Source organism: Prinia subflava, chromosome 6 (genome assembly GCF_021018805.1).
Source record: "Prinia subflava isolate CZ2003 ecotype Zambia chromosome 6, Cam_Psub_1.2, whole genome shotgun sequence".
Classification (NCBI taxonomy): Eukaryota; Metazoa; Chordata; class Aves; order Passeriformes; family Cisticolidae; genus Prinia; species Prinia subflava.
In genome coordinates this window covers 9,406,096-9,432,548 of record NC_086252.1, presented here as the reverse complement: position 1 = coordinate 9,432,548, position 26,453 = coordinate 9,406,096, and the positions used below count along the sequence as shown (strand labels likewise).

General features: G+C 46.4%; 1 protein-coding gene across 1 annotated transcript in view; it reads left to right on the top strand.

Annotated features, from left to right (window-relative positions):
• Nucleotides 1-26,453, top strand: part of CPS1 (carbamoyl-phosphate synthase 1) — an 85,983-nt gene that overhangs the window by 25,719 nt on the left and 33,811 nt on the right. Inside the window, exons 14-21 of the mRNA XM_063400119.1 lie at nucleotides 1,861-2,050; nucleotides 3,074-3,231; nucleotides 3,983-4,111; nucleotides 6,236-6,380; nucleotides 6,748-6,958; nucleotides 8,042-8,240; nucleotides 10,291-10,467; nucleotides 14,687-14,805. Of these exons, the coding sequence (XP_063256189.1) occupies nucleotides 1,861-2,050; nucleotides 3,074-3,231; nucleotides 3,983-4,111; nucleotides 6,236-6,380; nucleotides 6,748-6,958; nucleotides 8,042-8,240; nucleotides 10,291-10,467; nucleotides 14,687-14,805 (1,328 nt within the window). The remainder of the gene's footprint in view (nucleotides 1-1,860; nucleotides 2,051-3,073; nucleotides 3,232-3,982; nucleotides 4,112-6,235; nucleotides 6,381-6,747; nucleotides 6,959-8,041; nucleotides 8,241-10,290; nucleotides 10,468-14,686; nucleotides 14,806-26,453) is intronic.

Below are 26,453 nucleotides of genomic sequence, written 5' to 3'. Positions count from 1 at the left end.
CACAGAGTTCTGTATGTTTATAATAAACTAAAAAAGGCTGAAGTTGAAGGAAAGGGTTGCAAGAGCAAACAGCATGTGCATTAAAATCCAACATCCCAAGCAATTGGGCCAGAATGATGTGACATCAATGAAATGTGTCTCTCAGCACAGAGAGCATTAATTCTCTCATTAATTATCCTCATCATCACTGCCAGTTGTTCTTTAAGATACCTTGTCCAGATAAGCAGGGAAGAAAGAGCTGAGATGTGCAGACAGTCCAGCTTGTTGGAAAGTGATAAACATTTCCCTCTCCGATTTGTTTCAACAGAATTGTAGCCATGAATACATTTAGTAGAGAAGAATGTTTGGATTTCTTCCTTCACCACCACGATGAAAACTACTCAGTTAAGGATCTAAATCCACAATATTTTCCATACAGAGTTTATATCTTCTTTCCCTCCCCCGTTCCACACATTTCCAAGGAAATTGTGCTTCAGTGAAAAAAAATCTAACTTTTCACAGGGAAAAAAGGTCAGCAGAAAATTACAGCCAGGCTTTAAGGGAGTATTTTAAGTTACCAAAGAAAGGAGAGGAAATGTTATCCAACACCTGCACACTGAGAGCTCTGAGAGAGAATCCCACTGCTCCAGGTGAGCCATGTCTTTGTTCCCCAAAGCAGTGAGACAAACAATCACACATTTTAAACAAACACAGAAAAATCCCGTGGCATTTTCATGCTTAGGGAAAACAGCACTTTCTGTACTGATCCCATAGCATTTCCTCCAGTCTGTTTCTTTATCATATTTTTAAAATATTGTCACTGTTCCCCTTTTCAATGGGAATTGTCATTTTTAAACCTTTCAACAACTTCCACATAGCAAATCTTTCTTTTGACATTTAATTTGCATCTATAACTACCATTTTTTGGAGCTTTTTAGTAGTTTTTAGCCTTCCATGAAGCTGATGGAGATTAGGATGTGTTGCTGTAAAAATGAGGCCACAGCCTCTGCACTTTTCAGCCCGCCTTTTCAACAAAGCACTAGAACAGTTTTCTGTATCTCCATGTCTGCTGCACGTGGCTGATGCAGGTTTTTAAAGCTTGGCCACACTCATCATTTTTAGCAAAACTTTGTTTCCTCATGATGTGCTAATGGTTCAAGAGTGAGGAGGATTGATCTGCTCAGCTCAGAATTTTCTATTAATGAACAAACTAGTGCGTTTCTGTCTGTAGCTAAAGAGCAGCAAGACTGTTACAGCAGGGAACAGATAAACTTTATTATCTATTATCACTCTCTCTCAGTTTCTCATCTGTGACAGAGAAAGAACAGTGTAAAATTTTGGCTAACCTTCTTCTTGCACTGAAAGGAAGAGTTTGTCTTTTAATGTGTGCAAAAAAAAAAGTTATGGGATAAGATTTTTAAACTGATAATGCCAGGACAATAAAGTATTTCTTTGGAAAATCAAAGAAAAAATGTATTTTTGTTGCTGTTACTAGTTGGTGCAAGAATCTGAAAACTTCAAAGACCTAGTGCTTGGCAAGAAAGAATTAGCTTTTGATTAATATTTTGCTTTGGCACCTTTAATCTGAACTCCAAAGGAAGACAGACATGAGTATGCTGGGGTTTGTACCTGTCTCTCCTAAATGTGTTAAACAATTTCTGAATCGTGGGAATCTCCATTCCCTCAAGATTCACAGGCACTCAAGTAAAGAATTTGCATTAGCTCAGCCTTCAGACCAGAAATCTCTTATAGGACAGTAGATAAGTTTTTTAAATTCTGCTCTTGGTAAACTGCTTGATGAACCCCATCTCTTCTTGCTGCTGCTGCTGTTAATTTTTTCCCCACGTGTGCCTATTTCTAACACAGAATTTAACTTTCCAGGAGGAAAACGTGCAAGTTGTCCTCATGAATCCCAACATTGCCTCGGTGCAGACCAATGAGACTGGCCCAAAGCAGGCTGACGCTGTTTACTTCCTGCCCATCACCCCCCACTTTGTCACCGAGGTCATCAAGGCCGAGCGCCCCGATGGGTTAATTCTGGGCATGGGGGGCCAGACTGCCCTCAACTGTGGTGAGTGTGACACAGGTGGCACCCCATGCACGCCAAATTGTGGGGTTTACCAGATAATGAGGGACAGGAGCAGAGGGAACGGCCACCAGGGCAAGTTTAGATTGGATATCAGGAAAAACGTCTTCACTGAAAGGATGGTCAGGCATTGAAACAGCCTGTGAGTGCTCAAAAGGTGTGTGGCTGTGCACTGGGGGACATGATTTAATGTGACATTGTTGATCTTAGAGGTCTTTTCCAGCCTGGGGGATTCTATGACTCTATGCAGAGTTCTGCAGGTTTTATTTGTGCAGACATCCCAGCCCCACGTGCCTCACACATTGGCCAGGTCACTGAGGGACAGAGGCAGAGACACCAACCATGGGGAGGGGGTCATTCCTAAGCTGGGAACTCAACATATAATTGCTGGCTTTGGTACTTCAAAGTCATTCCTATGTCCTGCTTTTCACCTTAAATCTTAGTTACCATAGTTGGATCTGGGGTATTTCGACTACCTTGAGGCAGAGATCAAAAGGAAAAGTTCCCTTTGTATAACTTCTTGCACCAATACTCCTCTGTGCTGCTTTGCTCTGTGGTGCAGATGATGGCCTAGCAGTAACTGTAGTGTTATCCCAGGTTTCACAGATTTGAGGATGGAAAATTTCATGGTATGGTTATGAGTTCTGACAAAAATAATAAAATTAGCTGTGGACGAGGCCAGATAAGCTGTCAGCTAATCGGTTAGCTTTTTTTTTTTTATACAAAGAATATTTTCTTTGTTCTAAATTTTCTAAGTTCTTCTCTGTGAAGGTGCTGAGGCCGTGGCACAGGTTCCCCAGAGAAGCTGTGGCAGCCCCTGGATCCCTGGAAGTGTCCAAGGCCAGGCTGGGCAGGGCTTGGAGCACCCTGGGACAGTGGAACCGCGGCAGGGGGTTGAAATGAGATGAGCTTTATGGTTTCTTCCAACCCAAACCATTTTGTCTTTGTCTAATTCTATGATCTTTCATCTCCTGTCAGTGCTCAGAACTGTCTTTGCTCACCCTGCAGGAGTGGAACTCTTCAAGCAAGGAGTGCTGCAGCAGTACGGTGTGAAGGTCCTTGGGACCTCAGTTGAATCCATCATGGCTACAGAGGACAGAAAGCTTTTTTCTGAGAAACTCACCGAGCTAAACGAAAAGATTGCTCCCAGCTTTGCAGTGGAATCGGTAAATCTGATAAATTTGAAGTTATGATTGCTGTTACTGTTGCCCATTTGGCTTAGTGAAAATATTTCTTGTTTTGTAGAGGGAAAGGGGAATGCAGCTGTGGATGCTGTAGTGTGTGCAGCACTCCTTAGTCATTAATGCTGGGTCACCGTGATTTAAAATGAGTGAAAATGCAATTAAGCACTGCAAAAACCTAACCTAATTTACCAGTTGACAAGAAAATACATTATATTGGGGTGACTCCTGTGCTGCAGCACAAAAGTATGTGACTTGTCAGGGGTGCATTTCTTACATCATATACCAGGCATTTAGAGTTAGGATTCAAGTCCCCAAAATCAACAGTATTGAAATCTTTCTTGAGGATGGGAGTATGAAAACATAAAATTTGGTTTGGTGGAAAGGTCTGTTCAGGAAATCAAACAGGTCTTAAACTGGGATGTCTTTAGGAGGGGTTATTTCATGCTGAAGTCTCTGAAGACAGATCATGTAAGGACATTGTCCGTGGCAGGTCAGCAAGGAAGTCCACCTACAGCTGAGGGCAGAAGTCCCCTCCTTCAGTGCATGTTCCAGTTTTCTGCTGTTTGTCAGAAAAAGGGAATATTATAAAATGAACTTGTATTATTTTCATTTCATCTTCAGACAGTTTAGTGTCTTACTGATGGGATTTCCAGTTAACCTTGTAACCAGAGCTGAAGTCTGTCTACCTCTGAATTGCCACCTATTTCTGCCATGTATTCCCCTCTCCTTTAAGGTTGAAGATGCTCTGGAGGCAGCTGAGAAGATTTGCTACCCTGTCATGATCCGTTCTGCCTACGCCCTGGGCGGGCTGGGCTCTGGCATTTGTCCTGATGAGGAAAGTCTGCTGGACCTCGGGACAAAGGTATGGGTGGAACTGCAAACCCAGGGAACAATGAAAATGGCTCAATGACAGATCTTTTAAATTCATGACAAAAAAATCATATTTTGAGCAAGTTTTTCAGCAGTTTTGATCTGAACAGAAACATCCTGGCCTATATTCACCTACTTTTGAGAATCAATGATTATGAACAGTGTCAAGGAAGTCGAAACATTTGAAATGCTGAGTAATAATGCAGTTTTAGGGACAGAAGAGCAGGGAGGCTTGGGTCTCTTCTGTGTTGTTGTCTAAAGGTGGTAATTTTCCTAGGTCAAAAGCTCCTTTAGCAGAATGACACTTCATAATTTGACAACTATCAGCTGTCTCTGGCTATGAGGACAGCTCTTCTTCTATAGAAAATCTGAGATTGTTTAAACATTCGCTGTGAAAAGTAAACAGACAATTGCGGAAAACAAATCAAAAGGTTTTCTCCTTGTCAAAAATGCAGAATTTCAGGAAATAAGAACCCTGCCTGGGCAGTGCCAGCTGTGGGCTCAGGGGACAGCACTGGCACCTGTGGGGAGGCAGGGGCAGGAGCTGCACCTCACACACCCACGGTGGGGCTGGAAACGTGTCCCTCACTGCTGCTCACCCATGGGCTGTGTCTGGAGGAAAGAAAGTCACACCTGAACCCTGGGAGTGCAGCTGTCTGACAGGTTTGTATCAAAGCATTTTCAGTAGGAAAACCTGGGATTTTCAGCAGGAGAACCTAATTTTGATCAGCACATTGTGTTTTTTTAAAAAAGTAAGCCTGCTGCCTACCAGCACCCTCAGATTCCTGTCTGCAGGGCTGTTCCCAGTTGCTACTTCTGCCAGATGTTGCTTCATCCTAAGTTTGAAGTCTGGCATTTCTACTTGTTAAATGTCATCCCATTAATCATGGCTTAATGCTGGAATTGATCTGGATCTCTCGGCAAGGCCTCCTGTCCCTCAGAGAGTCTACAGCAGCTCCCAGTTCAGTATTGCCATTTCAAAATTTACAGTGAAAACCCATGTGGGTTTGGTTGACTTAACTCAGATTGGGATGCTGATTTCCACAGCCCAGCAGCTCTGAAGATGCTGTGTAGTAATTCAGTGAGCAGGTTTTTCAGGCACTGGGCTGGACTGTTTTAGCTCAGAGAGCTGAGCACTGGGTGTTTGATAGCACAGCTGGTTCAGGTAACCTGGCCCTGAGGTGGTGTCTGCTCACTGAGTGAGAGAAGGCAGCAGGCACAGGAGCACCCAGGGGGGTTTGGTGTTCCTGCTACATCCCCTCCAAGGCAGTGCCTGCTCAGGCATCAAGTGCCATTCCTCAACCCCTTTGTGCCTTTTTATGTGTGATTTTGGCAACCGAGCTCAGGGCAAAGTTTAAGTAACAGCTTGAGTTAATGACAGATGGGAGCAGACTGAAGAGCCAGTGCATGGGCAGCATTATAACAAGAAGCTCTGCTGAAGGATGGATTGATAACGTGCCCATCCCTTTCTAGGGTTTTAAGAGAGCATTGATTAATGTTTTCTATCTGCTAATATTAAGGCCATGTATTCGCTTAGATTATGCTCATTTGCCAACAAACTGTATTTTTCATTTTTGCCTCGTGCTGAGGAATCCTTTCAAGATTAGTTTAAGAATAAATCATGCCAATGACAAGCAGCTTTATTAATGCTATTAATTACACAGTGTTTGCTGGCACTTTCACACCCATCACTCAGTCTTTTTGCAGTGTTCTCCTGTTGAACTCCTGGGGGCTGCCCACATAAGAGCATGTCTCTTGCATGATTGAAGCCTCAGATGTTTTTATATTCCTATTTGTTATTTATATACTGTTGCAGCACACATGCCCAACCCCTTTTTTCCCCCATCATAGCACATCATTATTTTCAAACATGCCTTTCAAATCACAGTAAAGCAATTTTTAAGAAAGAAAGAAAGAAGGAAAAAAAGTAATAGAAATGCTTGTTATCAACGTTATGAATTTTACTTATTTTCATCTTTCATTTCATCTGGGATGTCTGGAGATCAGTCACAGAAGTCTTAAAGGTGCAATATGGTCTAATGAGGCATTTGGTGGAGTTTCTTGGGAGGGCTGTTGTGGGGGTTTTTGGTGATTATTTTCCCTAACCTATTCGCAGGCATTTGCAATGACTAACCAAATTCTGGTGGAAAAGTCAGTTGCTGGCTGGAAGGAGATAGAGTACGAAGTGGTGAGAGATGCTGCTGATAACTGTATTGCTGTCTGCAACATGGAGAACATCGATGCCATGGGAGTCCACACAGGTAGGCTGGGCACAGGGTGGCTCAGGGACTTTTCTTCTGCAGTGCCCTTCTGCCTAGTGTTATTGACAGAGCTCTGGGATTGATGAAGGGGCCAGAAAATTACTGTTCAGGTCCTGGACACAGCCAGATAGGGCATGAAACAGGCTAAGTCTACACCTGTGGTTGTGTTTTCCGTAAGATTCCCTAGGCTGTCTCCAGCTCTGGGCTTCTGACTGTGACTGTGCTTTTCATCAGCTGTGCATGCACAAGTTGTAATCTCTGGGAATGCCATCACTAGCAGTGGCTTAGCACAGTGACCTGTGTGGCCACAATTTACTGCTGCCAAGCTGCTCCTCATTTCCCTTCTCTGCTGCCTTGTGACAAACAGGAGATTCTGTGGTGGTGGCTCCCAGCCAGACACTCAGTAACGAGGAGTTTCAGATGCTGAGGGATCGTGCCATCAAAGTTGTCCGACATTTGGGCATTGTGGGAGAATGTAACATCCAGTTTGCTCTGCATCCCACCTCTCTGCAGTACTACATCATCGAGGTCAATGCCAGGCTCTCCAGGAGCTCAGCTTTGGCCTCCAAGGCCACAGGGTAAGATTATTTAAAAAAATAAAATGTTACGGAACAAAAAAACGAATAAACAAAAAGCTGAGGAGAGCAGAACAGAAAGAGAGAGGAAGGAATTTGAGTCAATGTATTATTTAAAAGAGGTGACAGCTACAAGGAAAAAGAGTTGTAGTGTCTGCCTTCCATGTAGTTAGAACATGGAGCTGTAGCCCACATTTTCCTCAAGGAGGACTGAAGCTGGCTGTTGGGGAGAATTGTGGAGCAGTCAGGTCAGTAAGGCACAGATTTCTGCATGGGAAGCTTTGAGAACAGCTCCTGTCAGCATCTGTTAGGTCTGACCCTTGGAGAGCTGGTGCTGCTGGGAGATGGAGGGTGGGGTTAGCGAGCCCTGCAGGTCGCTGCAGCCTGCTGGTGCTGTTCCTGCAATGGAAAACCTCCCAGGAGGCACTCCCAGGAGTGTGTGGGAGCCTAATCCTTACAAAGCACAGCCACTGTATCCATATGTTGGCTGCAAATCATCTCTGGGACCCGGAGGGCACAGTTATTAATGAGCTGTCTGTCAGATTGATGCAAATGGCATTGCTAGCTGCCTTTGTTTTGTTGGCTAATCATAAACTAATCAAGATAAGGATGGTCAAAGCTGGCTGTTTAAAAATTGGCTTCTTAATTGCACTTTGCAGATGCTGTTGAGAGGCACAAATTAATCTCTAATTTGCAGTCCTCAAGAACTCTTATGGTTATTTAAGAGCCATAGCAGGCTGGAGATAAGCCATGTTGTTGGACAGTGGGTGTTTGATTGTTTTCCTTTGGGTGCCAGACTTGCAGCTAGACACATCTGTGATGGTGGGCTCACAGATGTGTGACAGTGGGCTCGCTGTGGACGTGACAGCTGCTGAAAGGGGTGGCACGGTGGGTGAAAAAGCCAGGCCCAGACCTAGGGGGGAGCTCTGCCATGAGTTGGGATAGGAGGCTGTGTGGGTCTGCTGTGCTTGAGCATTAAGCTGAGGAGGGACCTCACCTCACAGCTGCTTCACTGGATCCACCCCTGGGATTTGCAAACGCAGAGTTCCTTCCACTGTGCTGTTCTGTGCTTCTCCTCCCTGACAGGTATCCACTGGCATTCATTGCTGCCAAAATCGCCCTGGGCATTCCCTTGCCGGAGATCCAGAACGTGGTGACAGGACAGACCTGTGCTTGCTTCGAGCCCAGCCTGGATTACGTGGTGACCAAGATCCCCCGCTGGGACCTGGACCGCTTCCAGCACACCTCCAGCCGCATCGGGAGCTCCATGAAGAGCGTGGGGGAGGTCAGGGCTGGGCCCCCCCTCCCCTTCCACCATTTCCCTTACCTGGAAACCCTCAGAGTGTCTGTCTTCAAGGACCTAGGGAATTTGGGGATACATATTGAGCTCAAACGGTTTTTATCCAGTACTGTAATTAATGGAAATTAGGACTGTGTCATGGTGGATGTCACAGTGTGGATTCATAAATGGTTTGGCTCCTCAAGGAAGAGATCGCTATGGGTCACCTGGGGTTCACTTCATTCTTAACACTCACTCCAGGGCTCTCAGAGTTATTTTTTAGTTTGAATTTCTGTAGTGGTGGTTAATTACAGTATAATTTCACCAGTGTGAAATCTCAGTGTGCTAAGATTTTCAGTGGTGCCCATGAGCTTTCAGTTTTTCCCAGTTATTTGTCCTCTGTGATAAAAACATATGCCAGATCTCAGCCAATTCTCTTGAAATCCAAACACAAATTGTCATCTTGCTCTCAGGTTTTGACTTCTTTTAGAGATGAAGTCTCTTACATCAGATTTTAAGACATCTGGACAGTAACAGTATTTTCAGACCATGTTTTAAGAAGGGGGAAATAAAGGAAAATTGGTAAATTACTCACTTAATTAGTTAATTACATATCAGCTACCAAAGCAAAACAATTATTTGTGTATTTTTTCAGTTGCCTTTTCAATTAGCTATTTTATTAAATTATTTTGATATGCAAGATGTTCCTAATATCCTTGTTGTCGTTGAACAAGAAGCCTTCATCAGAACTGGAAAGATTAATTAGAATTTGATCTTCCATTGGCAGTTTTGGCTTTTAATGGTAATGAGGTGGGTTTTTTGTTTTCAGTGAGGTGATGCTTCCTGACATTTCCCCTCTCTGCAGAGGAGTTTTGGGACTGTTCTGTAGAACTGGAGTTCCCAAACACAGTTGCACCATCAGCTGTGGAACTTCCTGGCCATACACATTTGCAGAGGGAGATGCTGAGTCCTTGCAGTGTTCCTGTGTCACAGAAGTGCCTGAGGCTGTGTCCTTTTCCAGACAGGGTGCTGGGTAAAGGCAGAGACTCAGGGGGGGTCAGCTCCAGCAGTGCAGGTGAGCTGAGGCAGGGAGAGAAGCCCAAGGGATGCAGTTTGCAGCTGCTGGGGGTACTGAGAAAGGAGCTCAGTCTGCAGGACCTGTGGGTAGGAGATGCAGTCTTTGAAGCAGAGAGTTTCTTGCCACTGGGTCTCTATTAGTATGGCACAGTCATCTCCTGAATGTGAAGCCAGAGTGCAGCCCCTACTGCATTTTCATTAATTGAACAGCCTGGCCTGGCCTGGCTTTTTCTGAGCTCTCTTGTGCTGGGCACTGGGCCTGGAGCTGTGAGAAAAGAGAAGGCAATGTTATTTTTTCTTTTGACATTTTTCAGCATTGCGTCTGAGGAGGTTTTTATGCTGTTAAGGTCTCACTGCTCTGGAAAATGAAAATGTAGAAGTTTGAGAAAGGGCTCTGTTACCTCACAGGTTCCTAGACAGAAAGGCTTGTTTTCTTATTAGATATGGTGTCAAGACTGAAGGAGGGAAACCCCAGTGCTGCAGCTCCAAGGAGGAGTAATCATTTACGAGAGCCCTCACAGGGGAGAGTTACAGTTAACTGTAATTGAAAGGAAGAGGAGCAGATTTCTCCTGAACCTTAAAATTCACACTGTGATTTTCTATCTTTAACAGGCTGTTAAACAGAAATATTCTTTTATATGACTATACCCATGCTGCTGCACAATGTTTCCCTCTACCAGAGTGCTTCCCTCAAAGGAGCTTGCAGAGGAGAGCAGCATCCTCTCCCTGTGTGTTACAGAGAGAGATGGGAACCAGCAGCAGTCACTTGTCTGGAAGTCCCCACTGATACCACGTGCAGAGCCAGGCCTGCAAGTGGGGCTGCCAAGGCTCAGTCAGCTGCACTTCCAGCCAGCAGGGCTGCCTTAGGGAGGAGATGAGGCTGCCATCTCTGTGTGCTTGTCCTTGTGGCTGTCACTGTCCCCTGTGTTTCTCAGGGCTTGCCCCACTGCGGCTCACGTGGGTGTGCTCTCCCTCACAGGTCATGGCCATCGGCCGCTCCTTCCAGGAGAGCTTCCAGAAGGCGCTGCGGATGTGCCACCCCTCGGTGGATGGCTTTGTTCCACACCTGCCCATGAATAAAGCCTGGCCGGACGCTGTAGATCTGCACAAGGAGCTCTCTGAGCCATCCAGCACTCGGATCTATGCAATAGCCAAGGTAACAAAAGGCAGAAAGGCCTTCAACTACTTGAATTGAAGCTACTGGGTTGGGTCAGCTGAGGTGACAAAGGCTGAGAATTCTCCATGCTCTTGCTTTCCTCTGTCAAGCTCACTGGGAGTGCTTTGAGTATTGCTTATGCTTTCTGCATCTTCCATTCAGGTATTGTGTTGGCCTTTTGGTGGTACAATCTTAGCTGGGCTCATTGCATTCAGCATCAGGAGCATTCTGGTGTCCTGTTCCTTTCGTTTGTAGCTGAGTGCTGGTGGACACCTCGATTACTTTCCTCTCCTATGAGATTATATTTGTCTGCTAAACATTGGCTAGTGTCCAGCCCTGATTTACACTAGTGTAAATGCCAGTCAAAATGGGTCCATTTTGCAGGTTACAAAGACATAAATGAAGATCCTTTTGAGAACTGAAACAAAGGATGATAAAGAGCACTGTCTGTTTGCAATGGTTGCATTGCTATGGGCTTGAAACGAAAAGAACTACACAAGTCTATGTTAAATTTCATAGACAAGAAATCCCCTGTTCTTCAAAAGCAGCTTAGCTTCCTGTAGCATTATTTTGACCCCTCTCCTGTCACACTCAAATCATTTCAGCCTTGAAGGTGTCTGTGTAACAGGGAGTGTTATTGTGAGGGGACTAGAGTCTGAATTTATTTCTTCATCTTCTCAGTGTTTGCCTGTGTATATCGTGTGGTAAATGTGGGGTTGGTCACTTTAGAAGGTAGGTGCAATTTCACACTTTGGTTTTGCTGCAGGTAACACATCCATCTGTCCATACCCCCTATGAGGAGGAGGGCACAGCTGTCTTTTGCAGCTCCTGCGTAGCTGTTGGCTTGATTTGTTTAAGATTGCAAACCTTCCTGGCAGGGAATGCCCAATTTCTCTTTTTTGTGCCCCCAACTCTGTGTGGTGGAGTCTTTAAGCCCTTTGTGCTCATGTGTAGGTACATCTCATTACACCTCCACATGAGGAGCTGAGCCTGTGCTGTGTTAGTTAAAAGGTCTTCACGTAGCTGTTCCTCTTATAAATGGCCTGAAGAAAAATCACAAACTGTTTTATAAATGTGTGGCTTGTCCAGCTGTTCCCTCTTGCTTTTCAAGCTGGGGAAATGCATGTCTTCATCCTTCAGCAGCTGTGTTTGGTCTTTATTACAGCCTTTTTCTTGTGACTCACAGAAAAATCTTACTTCTTGACTCTCTGAATGGTTCAGAGAGATTTTATGAAAAATTAAAATTAGACCCATGTTAATGCAGGGAATCTGTGGAGATTGGGTGAGTTTGGGTCCCACTGAACACTGGATGTTCCAGCTGCTGATATTTTCACTGGGGTCTGTTGGAAAAAGCAAGAACAAACTCTCAGTCCCTCCTTCTGAAGAGCTGCCTCTTCAGAAGTTCCAGTTGCACCAGTTCTAGATGCACCAGTTCACCCCCATCAATAACTGAGGCAGTGTAAGTAAGAGGTGCTCCTGGCAGCTGGGCTGTCTGCATGGAAATCCCTTCCCAGCTTGCTGACGTGTAAAAGCCCACGGTAATTCCCCATTAGCCACCAGCCCAGTTTCAAACAGGATGGGCCTTTGCCATGTTTTATATGGCTTCTCCCCCCTCCAGCCCCACTAGTCAGCCCTCCAAGGCTTTTTACTCTTCCTCTCTCCTTTGCCTGTTGGATGTCAACAGCAGCAGTTCATGTGCAGGGAAAGGGAGCTCAGCTGCCCCTCAGAGCTGTTCCCTGTTGCCGTGTAAAGGAAGGCACAGGAGAGAGGCTGACATAGCTGAGACTTGTTCCCTGCTGGAGTGGGCTGCAGGGATGGAGCAGGGATGAGCAGGGATGCTCAGGTTGTGTCGGGTGTTTTCTGCTCCTCTAAAGCTTGTGTACAAGGGGCCTCAGAAGGCTGAGGCTGTGCAGTCGATGCACGCTCTGTTTCACACCAGGGCCAGGTCTCCTCGCTGCCCACACCACACGTGTGTAGTTTGCACTTGTGCTGCTGTCCATAAACACTTTCCTTGGGGAGGAGCCAGCGTGGGACTGAAGGAACAAGGGTGCTGACCTAGAGAAAACAGCTGAGCTGCCCTCTTGGCTTGGCCTGGAGGCCAGGCTTGCTCTGTGGCTCTGGTGTGAACGCAGTCCTGCAAACCCCTTGGCTGCCCACTATAGGCCAGTCCCTAATGGATGGGGTGCTCTTGAAGCTGAGCAGGGCTCTAAAGTCACTCTGTCCTGCTGTGTCTCTCTCCCCCTGCTTCCACGGTGTGTTTTGGCTGTACTCCCTCACGTGGGTGTAAAGACAGGAAAGCCTTTGGAGCTCAGGGCCTCCCTGAACAAATTCTACACCACTGCCTGGAAACCTGATTTGCCCCTGGAGTGTGGTGAAAGGGAGCAGGAAATGTCTGCAGACTCATTCTTCTCTTCCAGTCTCCAGTCAGGGATGAAGATGGTTGATTTTCTCTGCCCCTGCTCTGATGAATGAGTGGAAGGGATACATTTTTTTCAGTTTCTTTTGAAGATCGCTGGGACTTTTTAAATAAAGTATCCTAACCAGCTTAACAGTACGTGGTTATGCCACCTGTGTGTGTGTATGTGTGGCTCAGGGACCATTGACTGAGAACTGGAGATCCTGAAAATGTGCAGGTCTGCACGTGTTTTGTAAAAATAGATGGACAGAAAAAAAGACCTGCTCACTCCCACATGACTTCACCCTCCAAGCATTAAAGAATCAGGGTGAGAAGGACCCCTTAGCAGTTGCCTCCTACCAGGAGTGCACCCAGAAATGTCTGAGCAGCCCAGCTTTGGCACTGCCAGTGCCAAGGAGCTGCTGTGAGGATCCCGGATTTCTCACTGCAGGCACTGGCAAGAGCAGTGGCTGTTGGGTGTCACTGGGTGTGTGACTGGGTGGTCTAAAGGAGCAAACTGTGTGTTAGAGGTTTCACCACTGCTTGTGAGCACACAGGGCGTTCCAGTGAGCAGTTGGGACCTCTCAGAACAAGAGGATAATTGCAAGAGGGAGCTGCAGGCAAGCAGCCTGGGAATTCTTTAGAAGAGGCAGAAGGTGGTGTCAGTGTTTTGCATAGACCATCCCTTGTCCATGTGGGTGGTGCACCCATTTCTCTGAGCTGGCAGATCTCCCACTGCTGAAGCACAGGGTGATGACACCAACATTGTGCAAACCTCCAGAACTCGGGGGAATAATCCTGGGGTGCAGTAGACCAAGCTCATTCCTGGATTAATTCTGGAATCTTCTTCAATGGCATTGCTCTGGCTTCGTTCCAGGGCTGCTGCCCTGCAAGAAAACAATTAAGTATGGTAAGAAATTAATGAGCCTGATTACTTTAGCTCAGCAAAGATACTGTGCTGGCATTATCATTATGGTTGATTGTAGTTGCTTTGTCAGGAGAGTTGTAACTGTACACCACTGATGAGACCCAAGAAATTGCATTGATAGAAAATACATCATATTGAGGGCTCTCTGAGGTGCTGGGTTTTTTTAAAATATTATGATGTTTTGTAATCCATTGTCTTATGAATAACACCTCTGTGGGGTTCCTTTTTATCCCATGGCTGTAAAGAATTGATTTTAAAAAACCCCATCAATAACCCCAGCAAGAAAAAAGGGAAATTTGAATGGTCTTGACATTATCTTGAGGTAGAGTGAGACAAGCTAGAGGTAATGCAAGGCCACATGCTTTGATTCAGCCCTGTATTTCAAGGGTATATAGAGATTTATGCTCCAAAGCAAAACATTCCTTCCCAGCTGAGAATCTGGAGCTTCCTGTTTTACATTTGCCCTGGGAGGTTGGCAGAGGGCCTGAGCTTTAGGCAGTGTGAGTGGTGAGAGGTGCAGGTGGAGGGTTGGTCACTGCAGCCCGAATGCGGCTCCCTGTGGTTAGCTGAGCGTGTTCTCAGGGCTGCCCAGCCTAGCTGCCACCAGCTGCTCTGGCTGCTGGCTCTGTGCAGAGCAGTTTGCCTCTCTCACTGGAACAGAGGCAGCTTTTGGAACCAGAGCACGGGGACAAGTGGCTGGTGCCTCCCTGCTCTCCTCATGGGGCAGTTTCTGTTGCTGCAGGAGACAGGGTCAGGGGTAGGTGAACATTTGATTTGTACAGCTTGACCTACAACACTTTTTTTCTTTATGATGTGTACTTGCTGCTACCAGTTTGCAGGCTGGATCTGTGTTGTGCAGCGTGTGTTAAAGGGCTCTTTGGTGCTGTTTCTGGCAGGCCTTGGAGGATGGAGTCCCTGTGGATGTCATTCACAAGCTCACAGCCATCGACAGGTGGTTCCTGTACAAGATGCGCAGCATTGCGGACATGGGGAAGATCCTAAAGGAAGGGAACAGGTAAAAAAGCCTTTTTTACACAACACTTCTGGGAATCCTGCTCAGAAACTTACGGTAAGAACAGATGCAGTCAATGCTGAGAAGTTTATCCAAGGGCTTGGAATAAACAGCATTGTCTTAAACCCCAGTTCACTGCCTCAGTCAGCAGAAATTTTGAGCACACTCTTTTTGGTAAAATCACTCCTTGGATTATGGAATGTATGGTTCATTTTGGAAAATCCTCCCCGTCTCTGAGACTAAGACTGGGAATGTGGATGGCCTGCAATGAGTAACTCATGTACCTAGGACAGAGTTACCTTTCAAACTCAACACTGGACTTGTTCTGACTTACTGCACCTGAGGGTCACATTTTATTTCCAGCCTGGACTATTGATTTTTAAGCCTTTCTGCTTTGCTGTGATCATGCAGTATGTGTGAGTATTGCTTTTGTACCATGCTTTCAAACATCTATGGTTCCAGACATATTTAAATATAAATCTTCTTCCTTCAAGAAAAATGACCATATAAAAGCCAAGAGGAAAGATAGCAGTAAATTAAAGGAATGGGCTGTATTTCAGTACAGACTCTTGCTGACATGAGCTTTCCCTTCATGTTTTACGAGGCTGGGAGAGGCTCCTCGCTGAGTTATCGGCCGGGTGTTGTTGGCTCCTGTGCCTGTTGTCACCGCTGTTCCCGCTCGTGTCACCACACGGTGGCACCGGGAGGCAGCGAGCTCCGAGCCGCTCCTCGGTTCCCCTCAGTGCCTTTGGACCGGCTGAGCGCTTTTCATTCAGCAGCTCCTGCTCTCCCTGCACCCTGAACAACCAGGATCTGGAGCTGAACAAAAAGAAATGTGGAGAGAGAGGGGGAAGAGAAGGAGCAGCTTGATTATTTGCAGAAATCTGCTGACTGGCTGCAGAAGTTTTTGTCCTCTAACATCCACTCACACTGCATTTGCGTCTGGCCTCTTAAACCTGCATGTGCAGCTCCTGAGGATAAAACCTGACACGTCCAGAAGCGGTCTGAGCTGTCCCATGCTCTGGAGTGAGGCCCCAGAGGCTGGCTGCACCCTCAGCCGGTGTAAATCCAGCATCACTCCACAGAGGCTGATCTCCTGAGCCCTCCCATATCCCTGAGCTTGCTTTCCCTTTCTCTGCAATGGGGGGCAGGTGATCAGGAGCTGGTGCCACCCTGGACACTTTTTCACCCTCGTGGTGCCCAGGCATCAGGCTGTACAGGGAGCCTGCTGCAGAGAGCCCTCACACAGTGTCCAGCCCTGGATTTTTATCAGACACAAGCAATGGTGTGTCCCTTGGAGGCAAATTCTTGCAGTTCAAGTCAGATTGTGGGTGGTATTGTAGAATCACAGAATGGCTTGGAAGGGACCTCAAAGATCATCTGGTTCTAACCCCCTGCCATGGGCAGGGACACCTTCCACTACCCCAGGTTTCTCCAAGCCCTGTCCTGGTCTTGGAGAATTCCACGGATCCAGGGGCAGCCACAGCTTCTCTGGGCACACTGTGCTAGGGCCTCACCACCCTCACAGGGAAGGATTTTTTCTTAATAGCTAATCTAAATCTTCCTCTGTCAGTGTGAACCTGTTCCCCCTCATCCTCTTGATGCCTTTTCACTCGTCCTAAAATCATGAGCCAGACAGAGTTAGGGTGATAAAAAGGGGTTACCTTTGTAGGGATCCTTAGGTGGGCAGTTTGCCAGGTGGAAAACACCAAAAATGCACACATAGCATAACATATATACAATTCTGATATGTTTAGCAAATCAGCACATCTGACAAGAATCCCCAGTTAGAGACATAAGTAGTGAGATTATTCCCCCCTGGTTCAACCCTCTGAATTCCCTCTCTTTCAGACAGGAACTAAACTTTGTTTATGAAGATATGTCTCAGAGTGCTGGTTTCAGCTGTAGCTTTGCAGAGAATCTAACCTTGGATCCACAGCCTGGAGCCTTTGGGGAGTTTATTTTGTCTTTCTATCTAATGGAGTAGGTGAAATGCTAGCTACAAATACTGATAGGCTACAGGGCTACAAATATATGTGTAAAGAATATAGAAAATATATAAAAGAAACAAAAGGTGAAACTCAATTCGGCATCACTGTCACTCCATGCTCTTTAAAACATCTCCATCTTTCTTGTTTTCTCCCTTCGGGCATTGGAAAGCTGCAGTTAGGTCACCCCAAAGATGCTCTTTTCCAGGCTGAACATAGAAATTATCTTACCCTCACTCACTTAGCAGTGCAGATTTTCACTCCACTATCAGTGCAGATTTTCACTCTGCTATAATTGCTCACACCTCTGCAAGAAAGCTGTCCTACCTTCCAGCCAGCCCTGGAGGGAGGGGATGGACTGTCCAGCTGCACTACATTGAAGGCACAAAGGCAAAGAGCCAGGGAAAACCACTTGGGGCTTGACCCAAGAGCTGGTCCAGTGAGGCACCCCAGGAAGTGCATCTCTGCCAGAGCCAAGGAAAGCTAACTGAGTGATGCAGATGAGACTTGGCACACACGTGCTCTTCCTGCAGCCAGCTGTTTCCGGGCCCCAGCCTGCCTGGCAGTACTACCTGTGCTACAGGATAATTTCCAACTGAAAAGAGTGAGAGGTGATGCCATCACTGCTTCAAATCTTTCTGTTAGAGTACAATTCCCAGAACCAGCAGTTGCCCTGTTCCTGGGCAGTGTTGCTGCTTCCAGGCTATTTGGATGGACCCAGCCCTTCCTTTGTGTCTCTGTGTCTGTTTGGGGTTCTTTGCAGGGAGGTTTGGATGCAGCTGGAGTAACAAGAGTCTTGATTTGGCTCCCAGAGCTGTTGGAGAGACTGGTGACAGGGAGATGGCCTCTGCCAAGAGGAAATAAAGGGCTAGAACAAGTGTGTGTGACAGACGGGGGGAAGGGGGTCAGAGGCAGGTGGAGGCCTTTGGGAGCAGCTCTCACACACCACACGCTGCCATCCTGCCACCCTGGCCCTGTGCAGCGCTCAGAGGTGGCACTGACACATGCAGAGAATCTGCCTGCACACGTGAAGGGCTGTGCGGGATAGTGCAATGCTGAGGGGAAAACTTTCTGACTGTAAATGTCTGTGCATTCCCTGTGCAGAGACAAGAGGCAAGGACAGCCATTTATGGACACAGTAGGGATGGGAAGAGCACCCTCTGCCCCATTTACCTGTGTCCCACTGAACCTTTTTCTAAAGGAGATTGACTTGGTGCTGGGTGGGACTGTACAGTTTGTCGAGCTGCAGCAGTGGTTCCCTCTGACTCTGCCTCTGGGCCCTCTAGGGTGGAGAAGTGGTTGTTTCAGAGATGGGCTGTGGCTGCAGGAAAGCAAATGGCCTGAGTTGAATTGGGAAAAGAAAGCCATTTTGAGTGTACTTGTGAGAATAACAAGTAATATCACAGACATGTCAAACATGTGCCTCTGCTGTTTCTCCTGTGACCTCACATATTTTTTGTTTTGGAAACTTACATTTCAGAGGGTTTTTGTTGTTGTCCGACAATTATTTTTATACCTGCAGTGTAATTTTATCTTCAACCTTCCCCACCATGCACATGCACATAAACAAATAACACCACTTGTACACACTCCCATGGAAAGAGCAAGCACAATCCCCTGCTGCCAGTGCATGAAGAGGTGATGGTGTATGAAGCAGTTGCAGTGCAATAGGATGTGCTGTTCTCTGGGAATTATTTCCCTGGATTTGGCCTTGCCAGTCCCGTGAGGGAAAGTGAGAAGGGCCTGGAGAGACCCTGCTGGCTTTTCATCTCACTGACAGCTCTGAAGGAGGTGGAAGTTTGGACAGACAAGTCCAGCTGTCTGGGGCAGCAAGCAGTGAGATGTCACTCCTGGGCCAGGGCTGTGCACCCAGTCCTGAGCAAGTCAGATCTGGAGCAGGGTCCAGTGATACCAAGCGTGCCCAGGAGGACAGCTGAAACCCAGGCTTGGAAATAACATCTCAGGCATACCTGACTAGGCCTAGGTGCAAGGGAAAACCTCTTCTGGAATTTACACCTGTTCTTTGACTGTTTGTAGTGAAGATTTGTTTGCATGTAGCTATGATTATTTTTATTTGTACCTGATTTTTGTATCTGTAAAAACAGTGGCAAGGAGAACGCACAACAAGCAAGATTAAATAGAGGCAAAGAGGTGGGCAGCCATGGTGAAATCATCACTTAGACCCAAGTGACATGGGGACAAAAGCCTTATTGAAAATCAATAGGATTTGTGTTGCTAAGTCACTTGGGTGTCTCTATAGCAGTGGAACCTGCAGTTGATTTTATTTGCCATTACTTGGGAGCTCACAGGGATGGGGGAAGTGGAGGTAGTGGGTCAGGTTCACTGCTGGAGAAAATGTGAGTAAAACGCAGGAAAGCCATCTTGCAGCAGGCAGAAGTGTGAGTGTATTGCACAAAGGGGAACATTTCAGTGTTGATTAAAGGCTCTAAAGTGGAATTCAGTTGAAGAAAGAGGAGCATAATGGACCACCATTGTGAGGAGCAAAGCACAGAGATGCCCAAAGCCTCAAAGACAGTCTGGCAGTGCAGTGACTTGAACTCTGTCACTTGAAATCTCAACTCTTCAAATTAACTTTAATGGAAGAATTGTCTTTTTGGCAGATACTGAACTAGCCAGCCTGCTAACAGTGTGAAATGATGGCACCAATCATATTTTGATAATTTTATACTTTGGGGCTTTGTTTTGAAGGAAGATGTGTCCCTGCTCTGTGGGTGTTGTGAGAAAACACCTCCTGGCCTGCTGTGTGCTTGAAAGGAGTAAGTGCAGTCCTGGCTGTCCCTCTGTTCCCAAAGAGATGTGGGTTAATAAAGGGCAAAGACAAAAGCAGGAGGGTGCAGAGCCACTTCAGCCCAGCACTTGTGGCTGGGGCTCTGCTCAGGTGCCCACGGGAGAGGTTGTTCATCACAGAGGCCTTTTGGGAGCCTGTGTCCCTGGTACCTGCAAGGTGTGCTCTGAAAGCTGTTTTTGTTGACTGTGGCGGAGCAGGCACAGAGATCCAGGTGCTGGAATGAAAACCTGGCAGCAGTGGGTGAGCTGGGAAGCACAGCAGGGAGGGAAACTCAGGCAAGCCATCAATAACCTGTGCTCTTGGACAGGCCTGCTGCTCCCCCCTTCTCTCAGCAGCAGTTTTGGGACAGGTCAGAGTGCAGCACACAGGTTTTGTGTGGGCATCAGGCACACCAGGTCCAGTGACAGTAAATGAGGCTGGGCTGATTGATGCTGTTTGAGGAGTTGTCACTGACATATTTGTCGTGCTCCTCTCTAGCTAACTGGAAAGATGACTTTTGTCTTCCTTGTGAACTGTAGGGCAGGAAAGGCTTGGGAACAAGTTTGGAATGCAGTACATGAGAAGAATAAAATACAAGCAGCTATTCAGCGCTGTTGTTTGTGCTTTGTGAGGATCTAACATAAGGTGCTTTCTATTTGCTTTGTAGAGCCACCAGTAATAATTTCACAGGTGTATTTTCTTTAAAAGCATCTGCACATCGGTGAAAATGCAGTATGTATGTTTTCCTTGACGCAGAGGATATAGAGCATTGCCTTTAAAAGCCTTTGCAGAGTCCCTGTAACCAGTATGTACAGCACTAGGAGCAGGGCAATCTGTACCACGGCATCCCGGCAAAGACCTCAAAGCTTTTTCACCAGGGGTACAAAACAGGCTTTCACGAAACATCTACAGCCCATTTCTTGGCTGTGTTTTGGTGTGAGCTGCTGCTTTAGCTCACTTAATCTTGTGAGTGAGTCACTCAGGTCTTAGGGCGCGATGTGAGGCTCGTGTTACTTAAATCAAGATGTCCACAATGAGATTTATTAGCCCAGGGACCAGAATGTTAAAGGTGCAGAAAGCTGGAGTGACAATTGTTCTGTGAGTGAGATTTGTTGGTTTACAGCTCCTGCTCCCTTAAACCCTCCTTTGACAGCTTTTTGTCAGTCATCTCATGAGTTTCTTAGGAGAGGAAAACAATCTGTCTCCTTGAGAAGAGGAGCAGGGGAGAGATTTTATACCATGGTCTCATTATTTTAATTGTAGCATGTTCAAAATCTTGTAAAACATCAGGAGTAATAAAGGAAACCACTAGGAGCCTTGAAGCAGAGCAGGACAGTGAGGAAATGAGAAAGAATATGCTTTTGTACATAATTCAGCCTGAAATTCAGCAGATGGGGCAGGGATGAGCTGACAGGGCACACGTGAACCAGGACACAGCAGCTGTGCCCCAGATCCTCCCAGCTCAGCCTGTGGTGCCTCTCAGTTCACAAAATAGTCCTGATCCTTTTCATCAAGACCCATTTACACGTGCCTAAGTAACGTGTGGATAGGCATAGACTTAACAACATACGTAAAAATAAGCAGAGCCTGATTTGGGAGACAAGACAAGAGTGTTTCTTCTGCTGGCATCTTTATTGGTGGATCAGGTGAAAGCTGCTCAGGTGGATGGGAGGGCTCTGCTGAAGCGGGCAGAGTCTCCTGATAATTTCAGTGCTGTCAGTGTTCCTCCAGTCAGTTAATAGATTTCCCCAGGTTCTCTGTGCCAGGTGAAAATTTCCTCATTAAGCAGAATTTATTCTATTTTCTCTTATCATTTATGATCGAGGTGTGTGGATGGAGTTCCAAAGATGACAGGGTGGAATTTTAAATTAAAGCAGCTACAAATCAACACTGGGAGCTGAAACAGTCACAAGCAAGGTTGGGGAAAGCTTGTTTTGTTTATAAGCTGCAAAATGAGCAGGGGACATGAGCTTTCTGAGGAGGTGAACAACCATTTAATAATCATGGCCATCTGCAAAAGTCTAATTGCCTGGTTTGAAGCTCTAAAACCCCTGACTTGCATTTTGCAAAGGAAGAGGAGCATTATGGAAGCCCGAAATCATGGTTGCTTCATGTTCCCTTGTTTCAGAATTGATTCGAAGCCACTGAGGGTGTTTAATCTTTGGAAGACTTTTTGCTCTGTGTAGGAAAAGTGATGCTCCAGGGAAAAGTGGGAGGCAGTGATGTAAGGCTGGGTCATGTGATTTTGTGTATCCAGGACTGAGAATTTTTGTCTTGTCTTTTTGTGCTGGATTTCTGGTGAGCTTGAAGGGTTATTTGCTCTCAAATATTCAAAGAGATCAGCCTGATTCTGCTCCTGCTGGCTTTAGTGTCTCTAGCTTGTCTAAAAGGCTGTCTCTGAGGAAAGGCTGTGGGAATTGCCACTTAAAAATTATCACCCCTTAACCCCTGCATCTCTTTTTGCAAGATAAACATCACCCTACCATACTGTTTGCACATTTCTTTATATTATTTCCATGAAAGTTGAGACATAAATGCTGAAATTTACCATCAGTAATTGGAAATTATTCAGTGATGAAAATGTGTGTCCAGGACACGTAGAGAGGCAGCTTGATTTCCACACCAGTGCTGAGGATTTGCAGTTCCCTGATTCAGCTCCCATTAAACATGGTGCACCAATTCTCCTGGTTTCTTCTGTCATGCTTTAGAGTAGCAGAGGAAAAAGTGCATGGAAAAAACGCCTGGTTCCATTTCCCCTCTAGGAACTCGTCTTTTCTCTGTTGCAGGCTGGTTTTCCAGTATAAAACCAGTCTCCTTTCTGCATGGATTAGTAAGTGGCCTAACCTAATTGAAGCTGCTAGCCCAAGGCAAATGAATCACGGTGCAAAATAATCACTGCCTTTGTTCCACCCTCCCAGCTGGGAGGGAGGGTGACAGTGAATGATATTGTTATAATGAGATACAAGAAATGGAATGAAAACAAGCTGCAAATGAAGGCAATTTGCTGTCCCTGACAGTAATCAAATGACAGCCAGCTCTGTGTGCTCCTGAGGCAGAAGGGAGGGAGGGCAAGGGAGTAAACGCCTCTGGAAGAGGCTCATTTTCCTGGGGTCGTCAGGTCTGCTCACTCATCCTGGGGAGGCTGAGTCCTTAACAGCCAGTGACTGCTAGCAGCAGTTTGGACAGGGAATTGGTGGGGTTTGCTGTATTTGCTTGTGTGAAACACACATCCGTGCCTTAGTTCTGGTGTTCATGATCTGTGTTAAGAAGTGCTGCCTCTGAGCTGAGATCAGAAAGCACAATGGGCTGAAGAGAAGCAGAGGAGTTTCTGGGGAGGTATTGGAGCATGGAAACCATGAGTTATAATGCAGTGTGATGCCATAAAGGTGGGTCTTACTTTGGAAATCCAAAACCTGGGAAGCTCAGCCTGCTGGATTAGCAGGACTTTTTCACTGAATCCCAGAATGGTTTGGGTTGACAGAGATCTTAAAGCTCCTCTCATTTTACCCTCTGCCATGGGCAGGGACGCTTTCAGCCTCCCCAGGTTCCTCCCAGCCCTGTCCATGCTGGCCTGGAGCACTTCCAGGGATGTGGCAGCCACAATTCCCTCCTGACACTGATGAAGAGGAGGCTTTGCTGGAGTGAAGGGCTGACGTGGGGCAGTTGTAGAGAAGATCCAGGGTGCAGGTGGTGCTCTTGCCTGGAGTCCCCCGAGGGCAGAGCAGGCTGTCTGTGGGGCCAGGCTGGGACATGGAGCAGAGAGAGGAATTACTGTGAGTGTTTCTTTCCTTCAAATTCTCACAGCTTTCCCTCTCCCCTGTGATGTTGCAGGAAGGTGGAGGGCTCTCTTTGCATACTCCAGAGCAAAGGAGGGAGGTGGCATTGGGAAATTCATAGGGCAAATCCTGTCTATCCAGGGATCTGGACTCAAGAGTTTCTGTTCCCAGTTCTGCTCTCAGAACAGCTGGTTTAACACTTGTGTGATTCTCACCTGTTTCACACTACCCTGACTTTACCGAGGGCAGCAGAACTGCTCTCTGCCTATGCCAGAGTGAAAAATCCACTCCAATGACTTTTCATGCTTCAGCTTCCTGATACATTCCAATAAAATGGTCAAATAAAATAATAGCAGTTATTTTAAAATACCATCGAGCAAAGGACATAACTCAAAAACTCTGATTTAGGAAAATTGCTTGTTTGTTAATCATTCCTTTCTCCTTATTCAGAGCTTGCTTGCTTATAAAATATTGATTTATTGGGCAGGCAGGAATGCTCTTGGCAATGAAGATGTAAAGCAGAAGTGCTGATAGAAATACAGGCTTTTAAAATGTTTTTGTAAGAGCTAAGCTTAGAAAAGGGAGCTTAGAAAGAGAGGGAGGCAGAAACCGTAAGGGAGGAGTCAAAACAGAGTGGGATGAAGAGTAGGAGAGAAAAGCATAGAGTGAATGAAGAGGGAATGCAGAAAATGGAAAAATGAAGAGCAAAATGGAGAAGAGAATGCTGATCTTCAGGAATGGCAGGGGGGAAGCCATGTGTTTGGAATAAACAGCAAAAACTAGGACTTCTGAAAAGCAAAACCAGGAGAACAAGAACGTATGGAAATGTTGAGAGACCCTGAATTCCAAAAGGTTCCCCTGCTTTACCTGGTCAATCCCCCCACTCCATTTTCCTAATGCAAGAAGCAACACTAAGATAAGGAAAAGGGAATACTGAGACTGTTACAAGAGAAAACCCGCCTTGTGTGTGAGCCTCTAAAGGGTGTTTCTGAAGTGAGATGGTTTTCCAGACTGGTCATTTCAGAGGGTAGGCTGGAATGGTAAATGATGACACAGTTGCTGTGGTGTTGGGGTTAGACACTGCCTAGGAGCCAGGCACCCATGAAAAACCATTCACTTTATCTCTGCTATAGATGAGCAGATGAGGGGAAAGAAAAACTAAAAGACTCATGGGGTGAGATAAGGATTAGGAGAAAAACATTCTGAGGGCAAAACAGGCTAAAAACTTAAAAGGTATAAAGAAAAAAATTATTAACAGAATTAGAAGAGGATAATGAGGACCAAAACAAACCTTTAGAACACCTTTCTCCACCCCCCTGGCCCGTATTTCTTTCTCACTGACAGCACAAGGAGACAAAATATGGGGTTTTTAGTCAGTTTGTCACTTTTTAAAAAAAGGATTCTTCAGTTTGATTAGGGAGGGGAGTCTCTTCTGTCATGTCAGGGGTTTTCCCCACAGGAAACACTTCTCTGTGAACTTCTCCAATGTGGTTCTGATTTTTACAAGTCCTGCCCAACCTGCTACAATGCGAGTCCCTGCCACAGGCAAAGCAGTCTTTCCACAACTGTTTTTTAGTGGGTCTTTAGTTCATGGGGTGTAGTCTTTTAAGGATGAGCTGGGTTGGAAGCAGGCTCTTCTCCTTCTGTTCAAGTTTCTCACTAGATTACAGCTTTGCAGCATCCACACACTCTAGCGTGAGTATCTTTTCTCACGAGTGGACTTCTCCATCCCCCCATGCACTGTATGAATTACAGGGAAAACCAGTTTGTTACATTATAGTCCTCACCATGGCTTGTAGAACAATCTCAGCTCCAATGCCCCGAGCACCTCCTCCTCTCCCTCCCTCCTTTGCACTGACCTTGGTGTCACCACGTTGTTCTCCTCACATGTCTTCACCTTTTCCTTTTCTCTGACTCAGGAGAGAATTGGTGTGAACCCAGGGTCTCTATATGGAAGCTGGAACAGAGCAATGCACGATACAACCACTATGGTTAAAACATACATTCTCCTCTTTATTCTCGAAATAGCTGGTTTTATACAGTGTGAAATCATTTACAGTTGCAGGTGCATTTTTATTGGCATTCAGCGGGAACAAGTATGTAAACTATCTCAGTTTAAGGCAGCTACCATGATTCCACTTTAATTGTCCTATCCAGTCTATGCACACACCTTAACCTCATTTCTAACTGTGCCACAGGCTTATCTACTTCGACACGGGCCCAAATCTGAGGCCCAGTTTGGGATAGCTCAAATCTCATTCCACAGCACATCATGCCCACGATCTCTAAGAAATTTGATTACATTGGTGTCTGTAGGTTTGTTTGTTCTCAAATGTTATCAACTGAAAGGTTTTTTATAGTGCTCTGCAGCAGTGGAAGGTTGATCCCCTCCAGGCTCTGCACCGGGGCATTGCTGGCTGTGCCTCTCCCCGCTGGCACCGCGCGAGGGCTGCACCGGCTCCCTCAGCCCTCTCCTCATGCTGAAAAGGAAAGGAAAAGGAACATCTGCTGCCACCATTTCTGCCCTTGTGCCCACAGCATGGCTGGCTGAAAGCAGCTAAGCAAGCAAAACTCATTGTGCAACGTGCTGCAATGAGGCCTTGAGAGCGACCTGCGCTTCAGGGCCTGGAGCACACTGCAGCAGACAGCTGACCATGCAGGCAAAGGGAAAACTGCCCTATTCTAGAACAGGGACAGGGGACTGTCTCAGAGGAGTCCACAGGGCTGGGCTGAGGGCACAGGGTTAAATATATGGTGTCAAGGGGCGGATCTGAGGGTCAAGGGCCTTTAAGGACAAGGCAAAATGGTGCAGGGGAGCGGCTAAGAGTTGGGAGAACCAGGAGGGCAGCAGGGGTGGAGCAATGTGGTAAAAATGGGCCAGTGGGGATGAAGGGAGGGAAGAACATTCTGGGGAAGGCACTTATATGGCAAACAGGGGCTAGACTGGAGCGATGTCAACTCAACCAAGCAATGGCATCACAAAGCCTGCAAGATATTAACATACAGTTGCAAAGGTCCGTGGGAAGGAGGCCTTTTCTGACCCTGTACTAGAGGGATATTTCTGTCCTCTTGCTTCGGCTCCTCCAGGAGTCTACTATG